At 41.6% G+C, this 23,731-nt stretch overlaps 1 protein-coding gene and 1 pseudogene across 2 annotated transcripts; both read right to left on the bottom strand.

The window, feature by feature from the left end:
* Positions 1–2,468: 2,468 nt before the first annotated feature.
* Positions 2,469–23,731, bottom strand: MTO1 (mitochondrial tRNA translation optimization 1). 2 transcript variants are annotated; one of them, XM_029224243.1, is made up of 13 exons: positions 23,393–23,548; positions 23,165–23,238; positions 20,329–20,528; positions 20,131–20,248; positions 16,004–16,293; positions 13,264–13,376; positions 12,975–13,165; positions 12,612–12,742; positions 11,553–11,757; positions 11,300–11,471; positions 8,035–8,153; positions 4,693–4,853; positions 2,469–3,070 (listed from the first exon to the last, which is right to left on the bottom strand). In XM_029224243.1, exons 3-13 carry the CDS (start codon positions 20,521–20,523, stop codon positions 2,909–2,911), a joined length of 1,857 nt encoding a protein of 618 aa, XP_029080076.1. In that variant the 5' UTR covers positions 20,524–20,528; positions 23,165–23,238; positions 23,393–23,548; the 3' UTR covers positions 2,469–2,908. The 2 variants fall into 2 exon arrangements, with proteins under 2 accessions (XP_029080076.1, XP_029080075.1); XM_029224242.1 differs by lacking the exon at positions 23,165–23,238 and having other exon boundaries at positions 23,393–23,731.
* On the bottom strand, positions 17,633–18,466 carry LOC114896277 (annotated as a pseudogene).

Below are 23,731 nucleotides of genomic sequence, written 5' to 3'. Positions count from 1 at the left end.
TTTTTGCGGTACGCGGGCCTCTCACTGCTGTGGCCTCTCCCGTTGCAGAGCACAGGCTCCGGACGCGCAGGCTCAGCGGCCATGGCTCATGGGCCCAGCCGCTCCACGGCACGTGGGATCTTCCCAGACCGGGGCACGAACCCGTGTCCCCTGCATCAGCAGGCGGACTCGCAACCACTGCGCCACCAGGGAAGCCCTGTTTTATTTTTTATTTTTTTTATTTTTTTGATGTGGACCATTTTAAAAAGTCTTTGTTACAATATTGCTTCTGTTTTATGTTTTTTTGGCCTCAAGGCATGTGGGATCTTAGCTCCCCGACCAGGCATCAAACCCGCACCCCCTGCGTTGGAAGGCGAAGTGTTAACAACTGGACCGTTAGGGAAGTCCCTGACAAAATATTTGAAAACAATCAGTAATAAAATTAAAACTCTTGGTTGGCTATTAGGTAGCTTCATAACTCAAGGCCGTGATGGTTTAATTTAGCATAGGTCTCTTATCTTCATCTTCCCTCCCTCCCCCTCAACCAATGATTTGACAGAGGCTTAGTGTTTATCATTTCCTCTTTTTAATTGTTGTGTTCCTGTTGAAATGAACTTTAGTATATGCCCAGCTTTTCAGACTACCAGGCAGTGTGGTTTGTAGTGGGTGTTGGGAATCACAAGGCCGACCGCTGTTGGAGGCTGACTATTATCATTGTTGGGGGATTTCTATGAAGTAACTGTACTGAGTAAGGTTACATTTTTAGCTGATTTTTCCTAGGGTGTCATAGTCTGTAGTGCTTCTGGCTGGCAGCGCCAGGAGGTAGGCTGTTTTGAAATATTCCTTTAAGTGAGATAATTTTGTATAGTCCTTATTTTTTAAATAATTTAATTCAGTTGGCTGCACCGCGCGGCTTGCGGGATCTTAGTTGCCTGACCAGAGATCCAACCCAGGCCCACTGCAGTGGAAGTGCAGAGTCCTAACCACGGGACCGCCAGGGAATTCCCGACAGAGTCCTTAGCTGCTGGCTGAGATTTTCTTCTCAGGTTTAGTTTTAGTTCCACCATATCTCTCTTTGATGAACACTGCCCAAACTTATATTAATAGTATTAGAGCACCTGAAAGAGCATAAATCAAGAGTTTATAACTATATTTTCAGATACACAAAAAGCAGTTATAATCTCTCTCCTATTCATAAATTAATGACAAAGCTATAATAACCTAATAAGATTAACAGGTGCTAAATAGAAATACATCTTGGAGCAGAGCCGCCGCCTTGACGACGTGCTGGGATGGCTGCGAGGACCCCGCTGCTCGTGGCTCGCTGGCCCCAGGAGGGGGATTTAGGGGGACGTTCCTAGCAGCTGTCGAAACCATTTGTTTCGGGGCTCCTCCCTGTTCGTCCCCTGCTCGGCACTGGCTGCCAATAGTACGCTTTTCCTTGGTGGAACGGAAAGATGCCTCCAAACGAGCTGACGAGCTCCAAGACCGAGTCTACCGGTGTGCACCCGGCAAACTACTTTTTTGAGCATGAAGTGCTATTTGGGCATTTTGCCAATTGGTTCTGACATGTGTCTGACATTGAGGACCGTTTGTGTTGGGAAGTGCACTTAGAGGAAGCTAGCTTGATGAAATACTGTTTTCAGAATTCTGACCCTGAGAGAACAAAAATATGCCTAGGAGAAAGCTTGAAGTTAACTCTTATCATGTCCTTAAAATACAAAGCCCGCCTTGCCTGAGACTTCAGCCTTGGGTTAATTAGTGGAACTTCAGAAGATGTTTGGGTTTATTAAACACGTATCTTGTACCACATTAAAGAGAAATTATGCTATGAGAAAGATGTTAAGTTTTTAGAGGTTATGGAATATGTTCATAAGTTTGCCAGTCAGTAAATGCTGGTATAACAGTTCAATTACTTGTTTCTTCATTTTGTTAAGGCTTTTAAGGGTTAAAAATTGTAATATGCAATTAAAGCTACTAAAAATGATAAGGGAAGCATTTCACTGTGTAAAGCAAGTAGGATATGTGTCGTCGGCAAGGGAAGGTATAAAGAATGGAGTTGGGGCTTCCCTGGTGGCGCAGTGGTTGAGAGTCTGCCTGCCGATGCAGGGGACACGGGTTCGTGCCCCGGCCCGGGAGGATCCCACATGCCGTGGAGCGGCTGGGCCCATGAGCCATGGCCGCTGAGCCTGCGCGTCCGGAGCCTGTGCTCCGCAACGGGAGAGGCCACAACAGTGAGAGGCCCGCGTACCGCAAAAAAAAAAAAAACGGAGTTTTTTAAAGAATTTATTTATTTTACTTATTTTTATCTTTGGCTGCATTGTGTCTTTCTTACTGTGCATGGGCTTTCCCTAGTTGCCGCGAGCAGGGGCTACTCTTGGTTGCGGTGTGCGGGCTTCTCATTGTGGTGGTTTCTCTTGTTGCAGAGCACGGGCTCTAGGTGCACGGGCTTCAGTAGTTGTGGCACACGGGCTCAGTAGTTGTGGCTCGCGGGCTCTAGAGCACAGGCTCAGTAGTTGTGGCGTACGGGCTTAGTTGCTCCGCGGTATGTGGGATCTTCCCAGACCAGGGCTTGAACCTGTGTCCCCTGCATTGGCAGGCGGATTCTTAGCCACTGCGCCACCAAGGAAGCCCAAGAATGGAGATATTTTTGTTGAGGAAAAATGATGGTAATAATTTTGTCCTAGAGCTGTTTGTTTCTGGATGGGGCAAACTAAGGGACAAATCATATGGATATAAAAAGTGATAAAACGTTTGTGAAAAAAGGGAACTTTGAGAAAAGAATTTTGTACATTGTCAGGAGCGATTAAGATTAGATTGGATTTAATTAGGTAAATAAACTTTGTTACTAATAGTAAGCTAAAAAATAATACATCTTATCTCCTATCTATACTCTTGTATTGATTAAAAGTCTTCTATGAATAGAAAGCTATAACTGCCTATCTTCAAGTTTGTCTGTATTACATAAATGTTGATCAGTTTTGGGCAATCTATCCATAGCTGCCTGTCTTTGCTGAGTGGTCTTCACAAATCTGAGCAGATTGATGATGGCAGCAGGTGTCACTCCAGGTATACGACTGGCAGCCCCAATCTAGGAATTAAAAACCACAAGAGAAACATAAATAAGCTATGTCAATTATAAGCAAATCTATTTTCCTCCTGCTAACAATCTGTATGTTACAGTTTATGAAATATTTTTAAAACTATTATCTTAATGTATCTTCAAAATAACTCAGAAAGTAGATAAAAGAAATGTGGTTATTATTAATATCTTCATTTTACAAACGGGAAACTGAGGCTCACAGACATTAAGATGAGTTGTCCAAGATCTTGTAACTAACAGATGGTACAGTACCTAACCTTTTCTCTTCATTAAACTAATCTAACGTCACTAGCAGTGTGTTGGGTAGCACTCTATAATTAATCTCAGTAATAGTTCTGTGGTGTATTTTTACAGTGAAATGTATGAATTAGTCACTCCAAGTGGTATAAAGACCTCATATCAGTTCAGGTCTGTTTTGCCACCAAATGAGTCTGTAGCAGGCATTTGTCAGAGCTTTTTGTATTTTAGAATTTTGGATAAGAGGTGAACTCCGATGACCAGTTCTGTGCAATCCAATTTTCTGTGATACTGTAAATTTTCTATAACATTTGCATAGTAAAAATGCACCGCCCAATATGGTAGCCAATAGCCTATTGTAACTACTGAGCACTTGAAATGTGGCTAGTATGACTGAAGAGCTGAATTTTTAATTTAATTTTAATTAATGTCAATGGTCGCATTTGGCTAACGGCTATCATACTGGGCAGTGCAGCCCAGTGAGTATCCACAGAAACATAACCCAATATGAATAGGATACAGTTATAAAACTTAGAGCCTCTCCGCCCACTTTCCACAATGACTTTTACTAAGAACACCATGTTAAGTTCATGAACACCATGAAATCACTCCTCCCTTTAAAAACTATTTTTTTAAAAAATTTTTGCAGACTATGGTTAAGTGCCCCTTTATTTTTATGAACCATTACCAAAACCAAAACAAACACAACCCACTGCCCATTAAACTATGATACATCATCAATTTTTAAGATACAACCCAGTTTCAGAGATGTTAAAATGTGTGTCTCAGAATCAATAAATACAGCCTACCAGTCTTTAAATATTTGTTGTTACAAGTCCAATATTATATACTATAACGTTTTTACCAGATGTTTACAGCTGGGTGCACATGCACTCACGCAAATGCAAAACACACATAGACACACACACGCACACAAGCAGGAGCATGGGGTGGGGGGCCTCTTTGGCCCCCTTATTCCTCCTAGTGGCTCCCAACACACCACTATGGAATCCCTAGGGCGGGGATCCAAGTAATGATTTGAAAACTACTGATATATATTCTATTTTAACCTAAAGTAGTTTCTTTTAAGTCATGCATATATACAAGTTTGCACTGACAGTTTAGCGCAAGGTTGGGACTAGAGGATAATTATAATCAACCCAATTCTTGACTTCCAGTTACTTATTTAGACTAAGCTTTTTCATCTCATAAAAACATACTGACGTCTGTCATACAAAGAGAATATGAAAATAAGAGATTAAGCTTTTTATGATGAAATAAAAGTTAGTTATGTGGCCACTGTAAATCCAGGTTTTAAAAATTAAAGCTCTGGCTCTTTATAAACCGTTCCTATCCACTGCCTGTTTTCTTACCGTCTGTGGGCGACTGAAATGTAGCTTCTCTCGAACTTCATGGGACAAAGACACATCCCTGAGAGTCAAATAATCTAGGTCTTTTGGCAGTTGGAGAGCTTCATCTCGCTGAACTTCCTTTATTTCTTGTTGCTGATGGAACAATACTGATTCATATGTGGCTGGTGAACAAAATTAATTATGATATGCAGATTACATTAATAACTTACATTTTTAGTTTTTTACAATTTACAGAGAGCTTTTGCATACATGATCTCAGTACCATGAGACAGGTGGGGTAGGTGTTCCCTTTCACAGATGAGGACATTGAGGCTAAAGTAAAGAGAGGGAGTATCTTGCGTATTAACTACAACATTCTGTATGGTAGTTTATTCCATGTCCTTTTCATTTCAAAAATCTAGAAAATTAAAAGTAAAAAAAGAAATTGCTTTCCTTTTCAGTACAAATTTTGGTGGAACGTTTCCTTCAATAGGCCGTAGGTTTGAATTTTAAGTCCTAAAGATGTTTCTCCAAGGGCTTCCCTGGTGGTGCAGTGGTTAAGAATCCGCCTGCCAATGCAGGGGACACGGGTTCGAGCCCTGGTCCAGGAAGATCCCACAGGTCGTGGAGCAACTAAGCCCGTGAGCCACAACTACTGAGCCTGTGCTCTAGAGCCCGTGAGCCACAACTACTGAAGCCCATGCGCCTACAGCCCGTGCTCCGCAACGAGAGGAGCCACCGCAATGAGAAGCCCGCGCACCGCAACTAAGAGTAGCCCCCGCTCGCCACAACTAGAGAAAGCCCGCCCGCAGCAACAAAGACCCAACACAGCCATAAATAAATAAATATTTTTTAAAAAGATGTTTCTCCAAGAAGATGGTTTTCTAAATTATGTCCATATAAAGCTATAATTTAAAAAAGAAGATCTTCTTAGGTGATAACGTAATTTAAATAATTTAACTAAGGTGTTATTCAGAAGTCAGGAAGATAATTCAGCAATTATTTTGTAATTAAAGCATTCTGTTCTTAGAAAAGTAAATCCAAAACCTGTTTTAAAACCTAAATTGAGGTGGTCATTCTGTCCTGTTTAAGAAAGCAAGTCTTCCCTACAGGTTCTGGCAGTATCTGCTTCCATCACTCGACTGGCAGCCAGAAAATCTCAGCTCTGAGCCTGGCTCTGCCAGTAAACTACCCTCTAACTATGGACACATCATTATCCTTCTGGGCCTCAGCTGCTTTATCTAGAAATGTTAAGGGATGACCCGGAGGACTTATGATGGTCTTTATGACAACAAAGGATAGTTGCGAGGTGCACAGGCCTCATAGTCAGACATGCTAGGTTCAAATCCCAGCTCTGCCACTCACCAATTGTGTGATGCTGGGCAAGTTATCACTTACTTATCTCTAAAATTAAGACATAATGCTAGTAGCTATCCTTCATAGGACACTTTCAAGTATCAAATGAAATAAGGCATGTGATTAATACAATATATAACAAATTAGTACAACAAATTGGAATGAAATTTTATGACTCATGAATAGACTCTTTATAGGATCACAGAATATAAATGAAGAGGTAATGTATATGCTAAAGACATATTTAATCTTTCAAATATGTATACAGCAAAACATGAGAGATAACTATAAAAAAGAATCAAACTAATTTCTGCCTCGCAGTTTCTTGAAGAAACTTGTCTAGTGGAGGATCCAGGCAGTGATTTGAAAACCACTGATATGTGTTACTTTTTAACTTAGTGTAGTTTCTTTTAAGCCATGGATAGAAATTAGACTCTTTATATATGCCAGAGTCTTTAAAGAACAAGGCAAAACAGTAGCTACTCCGTGGCTGAAGTCAGGGTTTCCTATAAACAAGTTAAAGATAATTATTCTGGATGACTTATTGGACAAAACAAAACTGCAAACCAAGTTTAAAGTATAACAGCCAGATGCTAACAGCCTAAATGTTCAATAAAGTAATTTTTACTCAATAGAAAGGTCATGGTGTTGAGATAAAAGGTTAACAATATTTCTTACACATTAGCAAATGACTAGGGTCTGGTCATTTGGAAGAATGATAGGTAGAGCTTGGGTCATCCTATATATGCAGCCAAAGTACAGCAAGGTGACCTCTCTGGAACTGAAAGAAAATTATCACTGCTAGAAGGAATGCAGCATTCTTACCACCTTCGCTGGTCCCCAAGGAGCTTGAAGTCCTTTCCTGTTTGAACAATCCATCATTATCCTGCTTTTCCTACCCTTCTCCCCCATCTCATTCTGTTCCCTGCCTTTTTCTCCACATAATTTTCCACTGGAGGAAAAAAATCGATCACAATGCAGAAGCTAATGTTATTCTCAATATTTGTTTATCTTTGAAATTTTTTTAAATAAAGAAAAACTTTAAAAGACTTCAGTGCAACTCCAAAAGTCACATGTGACCTTGATGGTCAATATATTGACGAAGAGTATGAGAGCACACCAAATGTTATAATAATGTACAAGGGCAGACTGTGGATTTCTTTGCCTGATACAAAGTAAGTATTTGTTAATGGAAGAGTATTTCAATATATTGTCAAAGCCAAAGATAGCATTATTTTTCTCATTATTAGAACATTAAAATGGGGAAAATGTAGGGACTACCCTGGTGGTCCAGTGGGTAAGACACTGCACTCCCATGCAGGGGGCCCGGGTTCGATCCCTGGTTGGGTAACTAGATCCCGCATGCATGCCGCAACTTAGAGTTCACATGCTGCAACTAAAGAATTCCACATGCTGCAACTAGAGATCCCGCATGCCACAACTAAGACCTGGTGCAGCCAAAATAAGTGAATTAATAATAAATTAATTAATAAATATAAAAAAATAATAAAGATTACTTTCTTACAACAGGCAAGTTTACAAGTCTGGAACACACCTTGATCACGTTTGCATTAGATCTTATAATTTAGCAGCAGGGTGGAGGAGGGAAAAAAAAATCTAAAGAAAAAGGGTGGGGGGAATGTTAAAAAAGTTCAAAAGAAAAAAAAAGGGGGGGTTTTGTTGTTTTTTTTAAAGGAGAGCTCTACAGTAGCACTTCCCAAACATGAAATATACACACAAATCATGGAGGGATCTTGTTAAAAAGCAGATGCTCACTCAGTGGGTCTGGGGTGGAGCCTGAGATTTTGCATCCCTAGCATGCCCCCACATGTTGCAATGCTATCTGGGAACCCCACTCTGAGTGGTTAGAGCCTAAGATGATGCTGGTCCTATGGTAATAATGGCTCCTCTTGACAGAGAGCTCTTTGTGGATCTGCCATCCATTCACAATTTGCACGAAAGGGAAGGAGAACATACAGACATCCTAAGTAAAAAAGTATTTTCTACCTTCTATTTTCAGTCTTTCGGCTAGCTCTCTACATTTGGTGTACTTCCTCAAGGGCTCTGGAACAGCCTTGGCCAACAACTCTATGTCAACTTCCTCATACTTCAGAACATCGAGAGCTCTACAAATACATAAAAGTTTCATTAACACAGGGGTCCATATTATATCAAGCAGATTAAGAACAAGATACCCTGAAAATAATACAAATCTCAGAATAAATAATATCAATATATTTCTAATTCTTCCCAAGTACAGTGAGCAAACGCAGCAGCAACTGCAACACAGTAGGACCTCAAGAAGATTAGCATGTGATTCTCCTCAACTCCCTTCCTTTATCATGAGGGATAAGTTGCTGGTAGCACTGCAATAATCTACTTGTCCTCCCTTTCTTGTAAGGACAGAATATCCTCTGATAACAAGGGTTTGATTGAACTCCACAAGAATTTACATCTAAGTCACATTAAGCCCACGTCCTGTGAATGTGTTTGCACGTGTGCTCGGAACCAGCTGAAGATCTCCTGGCTTGCTCTCCAAGACTGCAAAATATCCACTGTTTCCTTCTCATTTTGTTTGGTTCTCACAAGGCCTCACTGATCTGTACAGTTTCCCTTAATTTTATTTTTGTTTACATTGATCTTTCCCTCTTTTAATAGATTGCTTTTTTGATCAACTCTGTCCACCCAAAACCAATTAAACCAATTAATTATCTAGGCAACAGAAAGTGAGCTCTGCCCATCCTTGGGTCCCAAGTTCTTCCAGGCCTCCCAGATGCCTTCTTTACAGCTCATCCTATCACCAGGGTCATGCCTCACCACCCTCTACAGATGCCTGACTCATCTCTTCCTCAGACGGCCTAGGAAAGGCTAGACCCTCTCTCCACAAGGAGCTGTCAACTTTGTTGTGCTCCACGAGATGAATTATGTCAACTAATTTCAGAGGCCTCATCAGATAAGCTAGAATGAAACCAAATAACCCTAAACTCCGAAAGGAAAGGGGTTGTCCTTTCAGAAATGATAGAACATGCTGGAACACACCTCCTAACGACTAACTGAAAAAACAGCTACCGTGGAATCTTGCAGGATAGTGACCTCAAAGAAAAGCCTGTGACCATTTAACTTTTAAAAAGGTTTTAAATAATTTGTTTATAAGGCTTGGAGCTGTTTGCAGGCCCAAACTTCAAGACCAGCTTTGAATGAAGCCTAAGCCTCAGAGTGCAGAGGTCTGGCACAGAAGGACAAGCTAGCACACTTCCACAGAACACAAGAGACAGCTTCTGCGCTACCTGGCAGGTCAATGCGTTTCCCTGTAATCATGACAGGAGATGTGTATGCACATGCACCTGTGGATCTCTTCTGTCAAAATGCCAGCTCGAAGTCCAGTTCAACTTCTCAGGCCGGCACAGAGCCCACCACGTGTGCCGTAGATGCAACACATGTCCTTTGCCCAAGTTTCTTTTTAGCTTTACATATCTAGGAACTGATAAAGTGGGTTCTTTTAGGGAGGCTGAACCCTAGACTATAAATATTCTGCTGAAATCAAATGAGGCCCGGTCACTGTCACCACTTCCTTCTGAAATGAAAGACACCTGAATAAACAAGGAAAGCATTTGGCCAAATTACTGGTTTTTAAAAATATCACCTTAACAAAATGGCTACTCATGGGATTAGTTAGGTAAAAACATAAAACTGACAGCCTCCTTTTTCATATTTTTATTCATCAATTCGCATTTTAAACTGTGTTGAAAAAAATCACTTCCCATGCTCTCACTATGACCTCAATCCACGTTAGTCACATTGAATGTAAATTCTAATTATACAAAATTTGAAATAGTGCAATATTTGATCTAAACAAAGCATAATGTTATAAATTCTTTTGCAAAGTTTGAAATAATGTGAACCCTCTTAAATTTACACAAACAAATAGCTGGACAACTGAGCGAATTATAAAACTATGTTTATACTACTACCATCTCCCGGTACCACTTAGCTGGTAAACAAATACATCCAGCACCCTTATTTGTGAACCAGGCTGTCTTTCCTGTGAATGAGATCCCCTGGTTTGGGTGACTACTACACAGGTTATTTATTACTTACTATTACTATAACTAAAAACCTGCTTACTATCCTCTAACCATGGTGCCAGTGCTTTGGGAAATTCCCGTGAAAATGAAAATCTGGGAACAGAAATTGTAAACAATAAAACACTGTGATGACATGAAAGCCAAACAAAGGCATGCTATGTCTGGCTGTTAGTTAAGGGGAGAGCACTTGGAAAGATTAGAGATAATAAAAAGTAGCATTAAAATGGGTATACCTTTAAGTTCACAGAATCCCTCACAAGGAAAACAGGGGTTGGAAATAAAGGAAAACTATAAAGGAAAAACATACTGGAGACACAGTTGCAAGATCAAGCCAGCATGTGTGCTTCTAAGATACGATGATTGTAGATTTATGCCTTCTGAGCATCCCACACCCCCGATTAGCTTACATTTTTTAAATGGGAAAAAGCAGTGGTGAAAGACGCAGATTTTGAATTATGCAAGGTTTTTAGGAACATACCTCTGAAGCAAAAAAGCTCTATATTAATGCCCTTTAGACTTAGAGTCCATATAACCAGAATGGTAAAAACAAGGACAAAACCCTAAAATGTAGCAAGGGACTCTTCAATTAAGTCCAAAGAATTTATAACACTATGCTTAATCAAAGTTTCCCTGCTATACCTCACAGGCAAGATGAGACCACTCCAATTGCTCCCTGCCTAAAAAAGAAAGCAGATCACTCTATTTCTTGGTTTGTACCCCCTAAATCTTAGGCAAGCCAGAAGAACTCAGTGGGAGCCACAGAGAAATTAAATAAAAAATGAAAATAATTTAGAATCGTATATACTATCATTAATGAATAAAGAGATAAGTTACATCTAAAGGATCCTGAAAAGAAGCAAATGTAATAGCTGCATTCATTTAAAACGTGCAGGTAGGGAATTTATAGGTAATATCTCTCTGAAATGATTTCATTTTTCTTTAAAAAGTAAGAAAGGCGCTTCCCTGGTGGCGCAGTGGTTGAGAGTCCGCCTGCCGATGCAGGGGACACGGGTTCGTGCCCCGGTCCGGGAAGATCCCACATGCCGCGGAGCAGCTGGGCCCGTGAGCCATGGCCGCTGAGCCTGTGCTCCGCAACGGGAGAGGCCACAACACTGAGAGGCCTGCGTACCGCAAAAAAAAAAAAAAAAAAAAAAAAAGTAAGAAAGGTCTACATTAAAAATGCATACCTGAGAGGTAGACTTTTACCAATACTTATAGAAGCCTCTGGGATTAAGTTTTTCCATTTAGAACTTGGAAACTCAATGGATTTTAGCTCAGAAATGCCTTCTTCTAAAGAAGACTTCATCCAAGTAGCTCTTTCATATCGTTGTTGGGACACACAACCAGCTTCCTTGTACCCTAGAAGAGGGAGGGAGAGACTATAATGAAAGAGGTCTTAGAGGAGAGGAAATCTGGTTGCAAGACTCAGTGAAGAGTTACCTCGGAACGTGAGCCTGCTGTCGGCGTTATCAGGACGCAATGACAAGCGGAACTCAGCTCGGCTGGTAAACATGCGGTATGGTTCGTTGGTACCCAGCGTGGTGAGGTCATCAATCAAGACTCCTATGTAGCCTTCTGTTCGGCTAATGACAAAAGGAGGCTTGTGTCTGACCCGAAGACTTGCATTGATTCCAGCTATCACACCCTACAAGAGGACTGAAATGTTTAAAAGGCCATTATGAACTGAACAAAGAGCTATCCTATTCAGATACTACCTGGAAAAAATGGCTCAGGAAGTGAGAAAGCAGGCCCTGCCCAGCAGGGATAGAACAAAGACAGAAAATGTGGTCCATATTCAGAAACAGAATATGGGTAATGTACCAGTTTAGAATGCTATGATTCATTGTTTTAAAAAATATCTAATATTCCTAATAAACCTAGGTGGGCTAATCTTTTTTTTAAAAATCCACTTGTAAGACTTTTTTTAGCCTTTTCCTACTTACAAGTAACAATGACATAACTTTCTGCTTAAAAAGGAATAATAGGGCTTCCCTGGTGGCGCAGTGGTTGAGAGTCCACCTGCCGATGCAGGGGACACGGGTTCATGCCCCGGTCCGGGAAGACCCCACGTGCCGTGGAGCAGCTGGGCCCGTGAGCCATGGCTGCTGAGCATGCACGTCCGGAGCCTGTCCTCCACAACGGGAGAAGCCACAACAGTGAGAGGCCCGCGTAACCGCAAAAAAAAAAAAAAAAAAGGAATAATAATAGGGTAATTTTCAATAAAGTTAGTTTAAAAGAACTAAATTTTCTTTTTTTTTAAATTTCAGAAGCAATATAATAAATCTAATCGAAATATGCTATTGGATCTAGGAGCTCAGAAAAGAGTAATAAAGGCACAGTGGTTTTAAAATCCTGTTGTATACTCTGAAACAGAGTAAGTCTTCTATTGTAGTTCTGAGTTGTATCTAAGCTCTATACAGCTATCATAACAGACATCAAGAGGAGGAACACCAGTTAAATAGTCCTTTTCTGTTCAGTAACATCTGAACAACCTCTTACTTGAGCTGCAGCTTCCTCATAACCAGTAGTGCCATTTATCTGTCCAGCAAAGAAGAGCCGCTGCACCAAATGAGTCTCAAGAGAAGGAGTGATCTGACGGGGGTCCAAGTAATCATACTGAACACCATAGCCTGGCCAAAGAATAAATGGTAAAAAATAATAAAAACAGTGCTGGATTTGCCTCAAGGTAGAGATGCAAAGATTATCATTAAATGCTCTTTAAAAACGAAGACTATTTTAAATGCACAGATGTTGGGCTTTGTGTTCTGAGGCTCTAAGCAATCATGACTGTGGCTAAGATCTCCTCACCGTCTGCTAAGCAGTGCTGAGCTCAGACTGAAGGGCAGCCGGCATTCTCTTTACCTGGCTGAATCATTTTAGCTTTCTCCAAGCCTCTGATGCACGTGATCATTTTCTCTTGTAATTCAGCTGGCAGTGTCACAGATAACCCTTGCGGGTAGATGAGGTCAGAATCCATTCCTTCAGGTTCCAACCAAACCTGATGCAGACGGTTTGGAAAGCGCAAAACCTTTGATTCAATGGAGGGACAGTATCTAGAAAAGGACATTGAAATTTAAAAATTTAATGAAACAAACAAAAGAGGGTTGACATTGTTCCTTACAGTAACTGAGCACTGATATTTTGTCCTTACCGGGGTCCTTTTGTAGTTTCCTTAATGTGACAGTTAAGGTGAAGGTTCTCAAGGACAATCTCATCCACTTGAGGGTTGGTGTGAGTCAAGTAACATGGCAGCTGATCTTCTGGCTAAAACACAGGAACTAGTTACAACATTGTTTTGCCTCTCTATTAGTTTGCCTCTCATTCAAATAAATGCCACACACGATATGCACTTACTTTTATAGATATTAAATCTATGCACAATGCCAAATGCTAATGGTGAAGTATGCTTGTTAAAAACAACCCAAAAGATGAACCTAAATTTTCGCAAGCCTCCAGATCAACAGTTTACGGGAAATACAGAGGATGCAGGAACATGTTTAAGGCACCAGAGGGTTGAAATCAGACAAATCTAGAATGTAGGAAACTTCAGAAAAGAAATGACTCGGTTTCTTTCACATATAAATGTAAAAAAAAAAAAAAAGAGGGGAACTATTATAAGCATATTATCCAAAGTCCAAAGTCATTTGGTTCTTGGTTCAAATAAAACAACTGTAAAAAAAAAAAACATTTTAAATAAACATTTAAAAACAACTATAAAAACTAGGGAAAATTGAGCACTGAATATCAGACGATGTTAAGAAATTATGTTCTGCTATGTGTGATAATAGTACTGTGTCGATTTTTACAAAGTCCTTATTTGTTAAAGACATGTACCAAAGTGTATCTGAGTGAAATGCTGTGATGTCTGGGATTGTTGCTTTAAAACTAATCAAGAACAAAGTATTGAGGAAAGTGAACCAGGAATGTCAAAACAGGGAATTCCTTAGTGGTCCAGTGGTTAGGACTCCACACTGCCACTGCAGGAGGCACGGGTTCAATCCCCAGTCAGGGAACTGAGATCCCACACGCTGTGTGGCGTGGCCAAAAATAAAATATAAAACTAAAAAACAAAAAGTTTGGGCTTCCCTGGTGGCGCAGTGGTTGAGAGTCTGCCTGCCGATGCAGGGGACACGGGTTCGTGCCCTGGTCCGGGAAGATCCCACATGCCGCGGAGCAGCTAGGCTAGGCCTGTGAGCCATGGCCGCTGAGCCTGCACGTCCGGAGCCTGTGCTCCGCAACGGGAGAGGCCACAACAGTGAGAGGCCCGCGTAATGCAAAAACAAAAACAACAACAAAAAAAAAAGTTTAAAAATATACACACTAGGAAAGTATCATCATGATTTACATTTTACCAAAGTGAAAATATAAAAGTCACTTGCTCAAAATAACACTTGGAGCCACTCATCAGGGTAACACTCACCAGAAACTAGGACCATCAAATATTAGCCCTTAATTCTAAACACAAAATATACATTTTTTTGTGTTTTAAATTCAAAGGATAGGTAGAAGTAGCCTGTATCTTCAAAAGTATCAGTGCCATTAAAGACTGAGGAACTGGGACTTCCCTGGCGGCGCAGTGGTTAGGAATCCGCCTGCCTGTGCAGGGGACATGGGTTCGAGCCCTGTTCCGGGAAGATCCCACATGCCGCGGAGCAACTAAGTCCGTGCGCCACTACTGAACCTGCGCTCTAGAGCCCATGAGCCACAACTACTGAAGCCCGCGAGCCACAACTACTGAAGCCCGCACGCCAAGAGCCCGTGCTCCACAAGAGAAGCCACTGCAATATGAAGCCCGTGCACTGCAACGAAGAGTAGCCCTTGCTCGCTGCAACTAAAGAAAACCTGTGTGCAGCAACTAAGACCCAACGCAGACAAAAATAAATGAATAAATAAATTTATTTTAAAAAAAAAGACTGAGGAACTGTTCCAGATTAAAGAGAAATGACAATTAAATGCAATATGTGATCCTAGATTGGAAAAAAAAAATGTTGGGACAAAAAAGTATTGGGACAATCAACAAAATCTATGGATTTTGTATTAGATAACAGCACTGTGTCAATGTTAAATTCCCCAAATTTCATCACTGCACTGAGGTTATAAAAGAGGATGTCTATAAAAAAAAAAAAAAAAAAGAGGATGTCTTTGAGCTTAGTTGAGATGCAGACTGAAGTATTTCGAGGTAAAGGGTCATAATCTCTGTAACTTTTAAATGTTTCTGGAAAAGAAAAAAGAGTAAAAATAAATGTGGGGGGCTCCCCTGGTGGCGCAGTGGTTAAGAATCCGCCTGCCGATGCAGGGGACACGGGTTCGTGCCCTGGTCCGGGAAGATCCCATGTGCCGCGGAGCAACTCAGCCCGTGTGCCACAACTACTGAGCTCGCGCACCCTAGAGCCCGTGCTCTGCAACGAGAAGCCACCGCAATGAGAAACCCGCACACCTCAACAAAGAGTAGCCCCCGCTCGCCGCAACTAGAGCAAGCCCGTGCGCAGCAACAAAGACCCAACGCAACCAAAAATAAATAAATTTAAAATAAATAAATGTGTATATTACTGTTTTATACATTAAATATATACATGTATCTATGTCTCTATATATGGAGAGAGGGCAAAATATTAACAATGGGTGAATTTCAATGGTTTATAGGAGTTTCACAGTCTTACAACTTTTCTGAAACTATTTCAAAAAGTTTAAATAGGCAAAGTTATCAAAGTAATGAAATTTAAGAATTTATGGGGAAATACCCAAGTAGCCAAATCAGCTAATCCTTTTAAAGATCCCTTTTTTGCACACTAATAGTGAAGAAAAGTGAATTGCTATCAAAAAAAAAAGGAAGAAAAAAAAGGTTAGTCTATATCCTCTGTTTAAAGCCAGATTTTCATAAATGATCTCACCTTGATCCACACTGTCTCATTGATAAAGCTGAACGGTATGGATGGATCATCTGGTGTCTGCTTGTTTAGAATGCTGAAATTAATGGATTCTTTGGCGATCCGGGGCGGAGTCCCAGTCTTCAATCTTCCCACCACAAACCCCAACTTCTCCAGAGTCTGAGCCAACCCTATGGAAGGCTGATCCCCTAAACGTCCTGCTGGATGCATCTCCAATCCAATTACAATCATGCCTCTCAGAAACGTCCCAGTAGTTAGAACCACACTCTCCGCATACACTGTACTTCCATTCACTAAAGGATAGGAAACAAAATAAAACTCAGGTTCTAATTGTTACCATGGATCAAATTGGAACGTGACTATTTTGTAGTAAAACTACGGAAAAATTTTGTCTTTAGAAACTTGAAAAAGATTTTAAATCAGTAAGAAGCCTATATGTTATCAATCTCAAGAATCCGAGAAAGCTGGGATGGAGAGCATAATGTATTCTCACCGATACACATGTTCCTAAAACCTTGTCAGCACTGAATAGTCTCAGGTAATTTTTTTTTTTTTTTTACAAGCTGTTAATGAAAATAAGCCTTATTACATCGAGTAATAAATAAAAAGATGCAAACAGTTCCATTTTCTTCCAGATGTTTGGATCAACTTACAGGAAAGGCAGAACTGAAATCTACATACAGTCTCAGAAAAAATTTCGGGATCCTTGTTAGGTTTCGTTTGGGAGGTTGCTCTTTCTTCTGTATTTATAACTTGCGCATTTTTTTTTTTTTTTTTTTGCGGTACGCGGGCCTCTCACTGTTGTGGCCTCTCCCGTTGCGGAGCACAGGCTCCGGACACGCAGGCTCAGCGGCCATGGCTCACGGGCCTAGCCGCTCCGCGGCATGTGGGATCTTCCCGGACCGGGGCACGAACCTGTGTCCCCTGAATCGGCAGGCGGACTCTCAACCACTGCGCCACCAGGGAAGCCCTCAGGTTCAGTCTTTTGACAAGACCATTTAGGTGGTTCTGGCTTCTAAAATTGGGTTTTAAAATTGACTTCAAAGCACTAATAGTCATGCAAATGCTTAAGCAAAAAAGAAATTACATTAAGCAGAATCTATAGTGTATGGGAAACGAGGGGACCAGCTACTAGTTAAGTGTGCTGTCAAGTCCGCACTACAAAAAAAACCCCTTCAAGTTGTATCAGCTTACGAAAAGGAACAAAGAACAATGCGGGTAACATAAATGTATTCAAAAGAGGAGAATGAGACACTGGTATCTTGGAGGCAAACTAGTTTGCTGTAAGACAGGTAATTTTTACGTGCCTCTTTTGAATCAATGCTTTGAGAAACAACAACAAACACCTGGGTAGTTCCTCACTATTTAAAATGTAACTCCCCATTGGGCTTCCCTAGTGGCGCAGTGGTTGAGAGTACGCCTGCCGATGCAGGGGACACGGGTTCGGGACACGGGTTTGTGCCCCCGGTCCGGGAAGATCCCACATGCCGCGGAGAGGCTGGGCCCGTGAGCCATGGCCGCTGGGCCTGCGTGTCCGGAGCCTGTGCTCTGCAACGGGAGAGGCCACAGCAGTGAGCGGCCCGCGTACCGCAAAAAAAAAAAAAAAAAAAAGATGTTAAAATGTAACTCCCCAACAACCACAAAATCTTTCCTCAATCTTACAGGCTGTAGATTCGGAGCCTGGTGAACCACGGGAGCGGCGCGGGGGGAGGAGAAACAAAACTGTTACCATTTTGAAAACAAAGTTTCATCCTAACGGGAGAGGAACTACTGTAACTTCTCCTCTCGGAAGAAGACAGAAAACCTTCCAGGCTCACGACGCAGCTAGGACCCGGCCTTCCGTTCCGTTTCTGCCAAGCACTCCCGCACCAACCCTCGTGCGTGGATGATGCCGCGTTTCAGGCTCTCCATCGCGCTCCAGCTGCCCGCGGAGAGGGGTCTGAACTCTCTCCCCAGCTCTGCGATGATGGCCAGCAGCTCCGCGTATTTGCTCTGGGGCACCGGGCTCTTCCCAGTTTCCTGGGCGTAGCCCAGAGATGGTGGCCCGTAGTCACTCAGCAGCTGGCGGTACTGGGAAGACGTCGCCATACTGGTGGAGGGCGGGTGGACGCTCCCAGAGGCGCTGACGGAGGCGGCGGGCATGTGCGCGGTCAAGTTCGGGCTGTGAGACATGCCCCCCGAGCGGCGGGACGCGGCGGGGCGCAGCGGGGCCTGGCCCCGGCGTCCGCGCACCCGCCCAGCTCCCACGCACTTTTTGTTGTTCTCAGTTAATTTTTTAAATTAATTAATTTTAGACTTCTGGTTAAATATGACAGACCACCTCACATGATTTCTTCTCCCTCTTGAAACTCCAAGAAAATGAAATAAAGGGGCAAAAAAGATACAAAACCACAGGACAAGTAATGGGAAAGAATTTGTCAAAAGATGAGAAATTTCAAAATATTTTCAGAAGATAGAAAGTGGTTGCAGTGGGGAGGGAGTTTGGGATTAATATATTCACACTACATATAAACTAGATAATCAACAAGGACCTACTGTATAGTATAGCACATGGAACTCTACTCAATATTCTGTAATAACCTACAGGGGAAAAGAATCTGAAAAAGAATGGATATATGTATATGTATAACTGAATCACTTTGCTGTACCCCTAAAACTAACACAATATTGTAAATCAACTATACTCCAATAAAAAATTAAATTTAAAAAAAGTGGTTGGAAGAGTGATAACTGATTTAGCAGAGGGGAGAAGGCCTTAACTCAAGAACCTCAAGAGAACATACTGATGACAATGAAGCAACTTGCCGTGCAAAGGCTCAGAAACTGGAGGACTGAATATAAGAAATGTAGGAATGAAGCTAGGGGGTGGAAAATGAGAGAAAGAGTTGAAATCTGCATATGAAGGTTTGCCTGCAGACAGATCTACCTTACACTAATCAAACAATATAATCATCAAATCTGGAGGGGAAAGGACGCAGGGGAGAGAAGGGGAAATGAAAATAAAACTAGCAACTGTTCAACAGAGGGAAGTCAGTAAACACTGACAGAAGAAAGAGAAGATTAAGTATATTATACAAAATCATAGTTACTAAGGTAATATACAGAACAAAAACATGAACTTTTAAGAAAGAAACATAGCTCCCTAAAGCAAAGAAAACCAAACACAGGATTAAGTGGTTGGAAAGAAAAAAAAAGTACAGAATAGTGTGTACAATATGCCACTGCTATGTGTGTTGGGGGGAAATATAAACACACACACAGAAAGATCACACCAGAGACGAGCAATACTCCCGAGGAAGGAAACTGGCTGCCTGGGGCACAAGATGACAGTCCACCTTTTCATTCTACCTTCTTTCATCTCCTTTAAACCGTTTACCATTATATGTATTCCCCATTCAAAAAAAACTAATAAATGTATAATAAAAATTAATTTTAAAACAGGGAAAATAAGTTAATCTCTGTATTTTAAATGATTGAGATTCTTCAGCACAGCCCCTCCTACCATTTTGTTCCTAGAATGCTAGCAGGCGCCAACAGTCCAGTCCCCTGGCAGAAGATGGATTCTTCGCCTGAGGACTAAGAGACACAGATGTTTGGGAGTTCCCAACAAAAAGGCCAGTTCAATCCCTAATCACCAGACTATAGAGTTGCCCAAGCAATAAAATTAACTGTGCACACACAAATCTTCCCATCACTGTTTTAAGTGGTTAAGTCTGTAGAGGGAGATAATAGAAATTGTTTTTACATACAAATTTAAATTCTATTTGATTTTTGTAAAAATTACATGCATGTGTTATTTTAATTTAAAAATTAATACAAAAGTCAAATAAAAAACATATATAATAATCCTGTAAAATATAAATTTTAAATATTTAAAGTCAGAAATAAGAAACACCAGGAGGAAAATACACAATTATGCAGGCTACAGAGTCCCAAAATAAGATGGTACAGAATGTGAGCCTCGTTGTCAAAATGAAAGGAGAAGTATGATTTTTTATACAGTTTTCCTCATGTATGAACAGAAAACACAACAATTTCCTAGAATAAGCAAAACCTCTCCATACTCTGCTCAAAATCAATTTCTCACATGGAGTTTGATACTATTATTATCATCTATAAGCAGTACATACCCAAAACAACACCACTGACGCGATATTTCCCAGTGTGCTCAGGCTCTGGTTCTGCAAGAATGAGATCTTCTACAGCTCCCTCCTGAACGGTAAGCAGCGGTGTATTTAGGATTTCTTTCTGTCAAAACAGAAAGCAAGCTGAAACATAACAGTTAAACAATCACTACAGTCTTTCCTGTTTTCATGCCCTGTTCTTACCTGCATGTTCTGTTTATAAAGTTTCCTATCAATTTGAGCTCTCAGACCCCAAACAGCTGGTCCCTTGCGCCGGTTTAATACTTTGTAATGTACACCAGACTGGTCACAGATTCGAGAACACAGGCCATCCAAGGCATCAACTTCTCTCATTAAATGCCCCTTTCCAATGCCACCAAAGGAAGGATTACAGGACATCTGACCTAAAGAGAACAGACATAAACAAAATAAATATATTAGTATCTTGCATATAGTGAGTCTTGATAAAATAAAAGAACTTGAAGCAAACACTAAAAATGCTGGAGTTCCAACAGGATGCAAGAGTTATTCAGGGTGGGACTTCCTGGTGGCACAGTGGTTAAGAATCCCCCTGCATTCGAGCCCTGGTCTGGGAAGATCCCACGTGCCGCAGAGCAACTAAGTCCGTGCACCACAACTACTGAGCCTGTGCTCTAGAGCCTGCAAGGCACAACTACTGAAGCCCGCGCGCCTAGAGCCGTGCTCTGCAACAAGAGAAGCCACCACAACGAGAAGCCCGTGCACCACAACGAAGAGTAGCCCCCACTCTCTGCAACTGGAGAAGGCCTGCGCGCAGCAACAAAGACCCAACACAGCCAAAAATAAATAAAATTTACAAAGAGAAAAAGTTATGCAGGGCATCCTGGAAGACAAACCATTGTTGAAAGTTTCTTTTGAATCTTTCCCTTGTACACATTCATTACGTTGCCTTTTCTTCTTCCTTTTCAATGTGACCTTGAAATTCTTACCTCAGGAAACCTTCCTAAATCAAGCATAATTTTAAGAAGTCCCTTTGCACTGGTTCACAGTTATAATCAAGTATGTCTTCCATAAATGCCATCTGCTGTTTTCTTTATGCTTATTTTGCAGAAGTAATTAAATTATAAGCTTCCTGAAAGTAGAATTCACATTTTATACCTTCTCTTTAAATCCCCCAAGTCTTATGGGAGGTAGAGAGTGGGAAAGCTATGTCAACAATCTGCTGATCCACTGTGGCCAGCTACAAGCCCTCCAAAAGTTTTCATGGTCTCCAGAGGGAGGCTGAATCGTGCTGTGATTAGGAGCATGGGTTAGGAGTGAGCAAGAGATCTGGCTCAGTTCCTAGATTTACCACTTATAAGCTCCATGTGTTCTTGGCAAGTTATCTAATATTCTGTACCTCAGCGTCCCTACTCTAAAATCAGGGATGACAGCTGCAGTAGATTATTTCCCTCCTTCCTTTGACACAGAATCACTATTTACTTAGGTAAACACTATTCCCTATGAGGCATTGTTTGGGCAGTATGACCTAAATTCAGTTTAGGGGTAAACCTTTATTGATCTAAAGTAATCATGGTGATCCTACTTGCCAGTGTCTGATTTAGTGTCAGAAGACTTTTCTCTTTTGTCATGAATGCCAAAAAATAGTTTGTCGAAAAGCATTATTTTCCAGGTCAGTATAAAAGATTTTCTGTCTCTGACTTCATTATTTGCATATGATATGATTGAATTGAAAGAGGACAATTCCTGCATTCTGTATTCTTATGGAAGTTCAGCTTTCTCAGCCAAAGCTATCTTTCTGAGGACAGAAATACTTGATACTCTACTACATCCAATTACCTTAAAAAAATGAGACTTTGATTTTAAGATAGAATTGTCATTTATTAAGCTCATCTATTAATATAAGAGTTATTAAAATATCTCTGAAATCTATTTATTTAAAAAGAACCTTTAGGTCATATTATATTGGTAAAAATACAATGGGTATTTTTATAGGATATTAATGACTACTTAATGAATATGGGTTTTGATGGGAATTCCTTTATCCTTGACAGAACTACATTACTTATACTATTTAATGATCATCTTAGTTCAATACTTTTTTGTTCATTAGATTTTTTAAATTGTTATTCCTGGTTTTTACCTGGGTGATCATACAGCCTCTCTCCAAAAGAATCGCTGTTAACAGTGCATATTTCTCCACAGTTATGAGCTGAATGGTTGTTTTAAAAAGTATTTCACTACACAAAGCACAGTTAACATTTCAGTTACTATTCACTCTTAAGCAAAATGCAAGAGGAAAGACATAGGCATGCATAATTTACAGGATAATGTCCTAGCTAGTATCTAAGATGATGCTAGAGAGGAGTCTTGTTTAAATTATGGCCGTCCAACCACAGCCTGTAAGTGCATAAAAGCACTGTCGGGTCGTCCTAAGCACAAAACTGGGGAATAAACATTCAGTAGGAATACAGAATGCAATAAAAAAGTACCCTCATTCTTCAAAAGGGCTTCACAAAATCTCGAGAAAAACACAATGGTCATTTAGTAAACGAGTACTAATAATTTTAATTCACTTTTTAAAAAAATAAATTTATTTATTTATACATTTTTATTTTTGGCTGCGTTGGGTCTTGGTTGCTGCGCATGGATGGGCTTTCTCTAGTTGCGGTGCGCGGGCTTCTCACTGCGGTGGCTTCTCTTGTTGCGGAGCACGGGCTCTAGGCGCGGGGGCTTCAGTAGTTGTGTTTCACGGGCTCCAGAGCGCAGGCTCAGTGGCACTTGGGCTCAGTAGTTGTGGCTCACGGGCTTAGTTGCTCCGCGGCATGTGGGATCTTCCCAGACCAGGGATCCAACAGTGTCCCCTGCATGGGCAGGCAGATTTTTAACCACTGCGCCACCAGGGAAGTCCGAATTCACTCTTTAACCAAAGCAACAAGCTAGTAAAGGGCAAATGGCAACAATGAAATAAGGTATCCGCCAGTATTCCTACAGTTTGCCCTTTTCTCAAGGCACCCCCTCTCCCCAACCCCCAGCCCCCCGCACCCTCCCCACTAATTACTTTTCAGCAGCAGCTCAATCCACGGTCCACAGAATAGCCCCTAGTCTTAGAGCTCTGGCCCGGGCCCGCTTGATCTGCGAAACACAAATCAGGCTAAAACCACAGTCGGCAGGATTCTCACCAGCCTTAAGGGAGGGAAAAGGTTGCCCACATCCCAGGCACTGGGAGGGGGCGGAGGAGGACACTGGCTGCTTGCGTCCTAGGCAAGCCCCACACCGCGCTACTCACCGATGGTGTCCACTCGGTGCGTGAGCAGCAGAGTCCGGGAGCCGCACCGAGCGGCGGCGGCAGCGGCTTCGGTCCCCGCATGTCCTCCGCCGATGACTACCACGTCGAAGTGCGGAGTCCAGGGCGCCGCGCTGTCACCGCTGAACCGGGAAGACGGATGGTGCTGTTTGGTGAGTGAAGCCGCGACCCAGCGACCACAGCCTCGGAAGGAGAACATGGTTGGAGAAAGGCCGAGTCTTTAACTCCGAGCCTGACACGAGCGAAGGGCGAACGTCTAGGAGAAAAAAGTCTTTAGGGAGCAGCCATCTTTGTTCTGATGTCACAGCGTAGCGCGTCTAC

Source organism: Monodon monoceros, unplaced genomic scaffold, assembly GCF_005190385.1.
Source record: "Monodon monoceros isolate NGI ecotype Baffin Bay Population unplaced genomic scaffold, NGI_Narwhal_1 Super_Scaffold_15, whole genome shotgun sequence".
NCBI classification, from domain to species: Eukaryota; Metazoa; Chordata; class Mammalia; order Artiodactyla; family Monodontidae; genus Monodon; species Monodon monoceros.
This window is presented reverse-complemented; position numbering and strand designations above follow the sequence as displayed.

What these genes read in the sequence shown, in the direction of transcription:
- MTO1 (XM_029224242.1), bottom strand. Translation starts at nt 23,609, where the DNA reads ATGTTCTCCTTCCGAGGCTGTGGTCGCTGGGTCGCGGCTTCACTCACC. An exon ending in GAAACTACAAAAGGACCCCG is followed by an intron (nt 13,166 to 13,263) that starts GTAAGGACAAAA and finishes GTCCTTTTCTAG; the next exon opens with ATACTGTCCCTCCATTGAAT. An exon ending in GGTAAAAGTCTACCTCTCAG is followed by an intron (nt 8,154 to 11,299) that starts GTATGCATTTTT and finishes ATGTATTTGTAG; the next exon opens with AGCTCTCGATGTTCTGAAGT.